The sequence below is a fragment of the Labrus bergylta genome, chromosome 22, assembly GCF_963930695.1.
Source record: "Labrus bergylta chromosome 22, fLabBer1.1, whole genome shotgun sequence".
Classification (NCBI taxonomy): Eukaryota; Metazoa; Chordata; class Actinopteri; order Labriformes; family Labridae; genus Labrus; species Labrus bergylta.
Window position 1 is genome coordinate 13875030 of NC_089216.1, and position 6000 is coordinate 13881029.

Below are 6000 nucleotides of genomic sequence, written 5' to 3' on the forward strand. Positions count from 1 at the left end.
CAGCACTCCTCACACTCTGGGAAGCAGCTCAGTGAATACACCATATTAGAAGCTGTTAGAGACAGAGCCAGGAGAAGAGAGGGGATAGAAGTAAAAAGGGGGGGGGGGGGTGAAATGATTTGAGAGGAGAAGTAGCAAAAGAGGGAGAGGGACATAGAGAGATGAGAGTGGAGATTTAAAAAGAAACCACTGGAAGAAAAAGAAAAAAAGGTAAGGAGAGAGAGCGAGAGAGCAGCATTGTAAGGAGTATGATGTTGTGGAGGGCCGGAAAATGAAGAGAGAGAAAAGAAAAAAGAGGCAGAAGGGGTGGGTGTAAGGCAAAGCAAGGATAAAATACACAGCACAGGGGCAGAGAAGAGTTTGGGGGTAGAAAGGTTTACGCTGGGCATGGAATAGAAAATAAGGTGAAGGAAAGAGGACAACAAAAATGAAAAAAGAAGCTTTGTTCTGAGAGAAAACAGCCCCCCCCCCCCCACCCGCAGAATTCTTAAGGAGTAAAGCTGACACCAGGTAAAAAAGAAAGATCAATAATTCATTAGACTACCATAGAAAACACATAAAACAATAGTGTTCTTTCTCCTGGAAACGCAAATCAGCCAACTTCATTATGCATTTACTTTGTTTCTTGCAACAACAAAAAGAAACAAAAAAAACAAAAAAAACACAAAACCCAAAGTGATGAAAGCACACACATTTCCTGGAATTTGAATATCACATCACGCCACCTACACTGTTTCCAGCACTGAAGAAGCCAAAAGAGGTAAGGTAAGAATAGCTAGGGGGATGGATGAGACGATAAGCAAGGTAGAAGGTGGCAGAAAAATAATATATGAGGAAGGGTTAAAAGAGGGAGGCGAAATGTCCAATTCCACTGCTGGGTCAGTGAATTGATGCAGACGCTGACGTGCAAAAGAATGTTAATATGACCCTCCTGGCCAGATGTTCCTACTAAAACCCAGACGGTAAAACTGACTCACAAACTTAACAAAGCCATAATTGTGCGGCACTCACTCCACATCTACCTTTCTCTCTTTTGTTTTGTTTTTCCCCCCTATGCTTTCACAAGAAGACAAGGCGGCCTTGTCACAGGAAAAAAAAAAGGGCAGGGCAGGGTTTTGACATGGCTAAAGGGCGGGGAGTGTAGCCGGCCCCTGCTTCACTCCCCTCGGGGATCGAATAACTGCAAACCAAACCCGCATGTGAGCTGTCTACAGCACTTCGACACATATTTGCCAAGGTTAGTAGTTTTGACACCCGTGATGGAAAAGGCAGTCTCAACACACGGTGTGATAAAAGCGGGGAAAAAAAAAGAAAAGTTGTCCGTGTTTGGTCGAGTGGTAACAGTTACTCCTCCCCCCTCAAAAGCTAAGCTGAACCTTTCTCTTTCCTTTCAATATTACATGTGAATGGCACTCCAAACCAAAACAGATCAATACCGCTAACTTGACACACATTAGCACCATAAAGGCAACAAGACTACTGAGACTAGCCCTGTCAGAAAGCATTATGGTGGAGAGAACACTAAGAGGAAGAAACAGAAGACATTTAAGAGTGGTGGAAAGAGGGGGTAGAAAATAACATGGAGATGTGTCTTCTTACCTGTTTGTTGTACTTGTTGATCGTTTGACTGCTGTATTCAGAGCAGTGGTCAGATCCAAGGGAAATGTTATCTCCGGTGCCAACAAAGGTATTGGCAGGGGGCAGGTCCTGAACGGCCTGGTGCTTTTTGCCAGCTGTCGGCGACTGCGGGTGAAGCTGGACAGTAGGAAGTGGTGAACTGGACTTGTAGTGCCGGGCCAGGTCCGGGCTCCCCGGCCCTCCGTTGACCGAACGGTATCGACCCATGCCAGGACTGTCCGACAACTTCTCGTTGACACTGTCGTACCGCTGCCCATTTGGTTTGGAGGCCTCCACGGTGACAATACTGCTGTAGAGGGGCTGTTTAGATTTCTGTTTCTTCTTGTCTTTCTTGGGCTTTTTGGACTTGTCGTGCTGCTGGGGCGTGAAGAAGTCCTCGTGGTCCTTCTTCCCGGCCTCGTAGCCATTCTTATTCTTGGGGCGGCAGTAACGGGCCATGACGACAACAAGAATGATGAGGATCACTGTCATGATGCCTGAGACTACGCCGATGACGATGCTCAACCGCTGCTTGCTGAGGTCATAGTTGGGGTCACCAGCAATGTTTGTGTTAAGGGACGTGCTCAGGCTCCGAGCCACCTGGGCCTCCACCACTGTGGAATTGGAAAGAGTCTCGTTGACATATACATGAACTAATGCGGTGGTGCTCTGGGAAGGCTGGCCACTGTCATTCACCTGGATTACTAGTCTGTGGAGGCCATAGTGCTTTTGCTCCAGCTTCCCCACCACTGAGATGACCCCAGTGCCCCCATCTATCTCAAACAGCCTAAAAGGGTTCCCCCCAATAATGCTGTAGCTCAAGTCTGCATTGGGACCGGTGTCGGTATCAGTGGCCAGGACAGTCCTGACTACAGTTCTGATGTTACTCGAGGGAGGAAGGAGGGTGTAAGAGTTGTTTGGTGGGAAAGTGACAGTTGGTGCGTTGTCGTTTTCGTCCATGACAAAGAGTGACACTGTGGCGGTGGCAGATCTCTGAGGGTCACCGCCGTCCACAGCCTTGACACAGAAGGTGTATGTAGTTCTCATCTCTCGGTCAAAAGACAGCGTGGAAAAAATAGTCCCGGTGTCATTCTCGATTGAAAAGTCCTCCTCCTCCTCGATGAAAAGACTCATCTCAGCATTCTGGCCTTTATCTGCGTCGATGACTGTAACCATGCCAACTGGGCTGTTTGGCTCAAGGTTTTCTTTGACATAGAAGGTGAACACGTCCTGCATGAACTTCGGCGCGTTGTCATTCTTATCGGCCACAAGGACGACCACTGTTGCGGAGCCCTGAAGGGTGTTTATGCCCTTATCTTTGGCTATCACTTTGAATTCGTAGCGCTCAGTCTGCTCCCTATCCAGAACGGTGTTTACCCGGATGTCACCGCTGTCTGTGTCGATAGAGAAAAGCCCGTTTACTGACGAGTCCAGAGAATAGGCTAATTCAGCGTTCTTCCCACTATCTGCATCTATGGCTGCCACTGTCGTCACTCTCTCGCCAGGGGGATTGTTTTCTAGAAACGACACTTCCACCACATTCTGGCTGAAGACAGGAGGGTTGTCATTAGTGTCGCCCACCTTGACGATGAGAGAGTTGTTACTTGCCAGACTTGGGCTCCCGGAGTCCACAGCCACGATGACCACGTTGTACTCCTGTGTGGCCTCATAATCCAGCGGTGCAGACGTGTGGAGGAAATATTTCTTTTTGTTCTGCTCCCCCTCCATTTCGCTGGCTGGTTTGAGCTGAAAGGGAACATCCCCCACCACTGTGCAGGTGACGATACCGTTCTCCCCCTGGTCCCGGTCCGACACCTGAACCAAGGCAATGGGTGTGTCCACCACCACATCCTCGGCCACGTTTGCGATCCCGTCTTTGAGGAATATGCGTCCAATTTTCCTGATCTCTATTGCAGGAACGTTGTCATTCTCGTCCTTGATGTTCAACACCACAGTGGCCTTGTCCATTTTGGGTGGCTGGCCTCGGTCACGGGCCATTACTGTGAACCTCAGTTGGCTCACTTCTTCACGGTCAATGCGGTGCAAGACACTCAGCCACCCTGTGCTCTCATCCAACCTCAGGAGCCGCCTTACTGACTCTGTGGCTGCCCCGAACACATACTCTATTTGACCATTAACCCCCACGTCTGCATCAGCCGCTTTCAGCTGAAGTATGGGGGCACCAGGGGAGCTGTTTTCCGGTAGGTCAGCCTCATACACGCTCTTCTCAAACCGAGGGCTGTTGTCATTCACATCAGTGATCATTACCCTAAGAATGGCCTGGGAAGAGCGAGGGGGATCACCTCCATCCCTCACGCGCAGTGTAAGCTCATATGAGTCTCTCTGTTCCCTATCAAGGGCCCCTTTAATGATGAGTTGAGGCTGCTTCTCTCCATCAGTCGTGTCAGCAACTTGCAGCTCAAAGACACTGCTCCTGCTCGCGCCTTCCTCAAATCTCCTCTTCCCGGAGAACGAATCCCCAGAAGAGCCCAGGCGCCTCAAGTTTTCCCCGTTGTCCTGGATAAGCTCATATCTCTCTATTCCATTTCTTCCAAAATCTCTGTCTGTGGCTGTGGGAAGCAGATAAAGGGTTCCAATGGGTCTGTTTTCCTCCACAGACAGTGTCAGGACCGGGGAGGGAAAAGACGGAGTGTTGTCATTTATATCTAATATGATGACTTTTCCCTCAAAGAGGTCAACCCAGCTCTGAGCCGGTCCAATGACAGACACTTCGAAATCTATGAAACACTCGTTTTCATCGAATATCATTTGGCACTGCTGTAGTTTTTCGCGGTCTATGCGTCTCTCATTGGTGGTGAGCTCACCTGTGATGTTGTCTATTTTGAAAAAATCAGAGCCTGATTCAAGCGTGAATGTCACCTCGCCGGAACCGGCTACGATGCCCAAGTCGCCGGCTACGTTCCCCACTCTGACATCGGCGGGTCCCTCCTCAGCCAAACGGTACCGGAGCACCTGCTTTGCAGCGGGCTGATGCACAAACTGCAAGATGAGCATGCAATAGTACAAATAGTCCACTGCACCAGTAGTCCTCATTGTTCTCCCTGTAAAAATGTCCACTTACAATAAAAAGAAATGTATAAAAAAAACCAAAAATTAATCACTACAGCAGAGTCCGAATCTGATGAAGAAATATCGTTTTCATTCAGAGCTAAGCCCTCTGGAGCGGGATGCGTGAGACTTCATCCTCCGGACGACTTCCTACATCGCTCCTGCTGCAGTGTGAAGCAGCAAGTGAAGGGGGCTTCACGTCTCTTCTCTTGCTTCTCTAACACCGACACTGGATGTTACTTGCTTTTTCCTTGATTTAGCAATGCAAGAAAGAGCCGCGATGATATCATGAAGCACACCAGAGAGTCTCCCTGCACTCCGGGCGGTGCCACAAATATTTGAATTTCATGCGCGTAAAAGCCAAAAATGTTACAGTCCGAGCATCATCAAATCACCCGGGAAGTGAATTCAGTCCATATCCCGTGGTTTTTACTCACAGTTTGCGGGTAGAATTTCCTCTCTTTTTTTTTTTTTGGCGATATTCCTCTTTCCGGTGATATGTCCACAGATGATTATTTAAATGCCCGCGCAGTTTCCAAACTCATCACACGGTGAGTGTCGATTGCGCGGAGTCTGTCAGCTCTCAGTTCGTGAGGATCTTAAATTGAGGTATATTACCTGTCCGGTTGCCTACTCTGCTCTCTTCCTCCAAGTCAGCAAGCAGACAGAATAGTTCTTTCCTTTTTCTTTTTTTTTGCGAGACAACTCCACCGTATTCTAAAAAAAAAATAAAAATCAAGTCTGTGCTTAAAAAAAAAAAAGAAAAAAGCAATGGAGAAAAATGAAAAATGTAAATCCTTCGTTAGTTTCAGGAAGCGCTGGTTGAATTCCTCAGTGTGTCCAGCACATTCGAGCCTGTTCCCTCACCTGCAGACGCGCCGCATGTGTTGGCAGCCCCTATCTGCAGCACTGTGAGAGGGATTCTCAAATGATATTGCAGTCTCCCTCTCTCTCTCTCTCTCTCTCTCTCTCTCTCTCCTTCCCTCGTTCTCTCGTTCTCCACCTCCTCCGGTTTGCTCCCCCCCCCCCTCGGCAGCGCACGTAAACAGGGTCGGACTTTGTCTTGAGCGTCGGGTTCAGACACCGGCAGCACCGTCAATATTTGACGGAAAGGAGGACAGTGGAGGAAGAAGCTTTATAATGTTGTCGTTTTTAACCGGCGTTTTTCCTGAGATGGCATTTTACACTTTCTGAGCAAATGAACCCTTCTTTTTTGTCCATACTTATGCTCCTGTCTTTGGGCGACGCGGAAAGATATGCGATTCAAAAATATTTTCGAGTATTTACAGTTTTGTAGACATTGTATGCTATATG

The 6000-nt window shown here is 48.3% G+C and overlaps 1 protein-coding gene across 6 annotated transcripts in view; it reads right to left on the reverse strand.

The window, feature by feature from the left end:
* pcdh7b (protocadherin 7b) overlaps positions 1-5693 on the reverse strand; it is a 112376-nt gene extending 106683 nt beyond the window's left edge. The window contains exon 1 of one of the 6 annotated variants that reach the window (XM_020629161.3): positions 1600-5684. In XM_020629161.3, the coding sequence (XP_020484817.2) occupies positions 1600-4671 (3072 nt within the window). In that variant the 5' untranslated portion in view covers positions 4672-5684. Of the gene's footprint in view, positions 1-1599 lie in introns of all 6 variants that reach the window. The other 5 variants (XM_020629160.3, XM_020629159.3, XM_020629163.3 and 2 more) reach the window with 5 other exon arrangements.
* Positions 5694-6000: the final 307 nt, after the last annotated feature.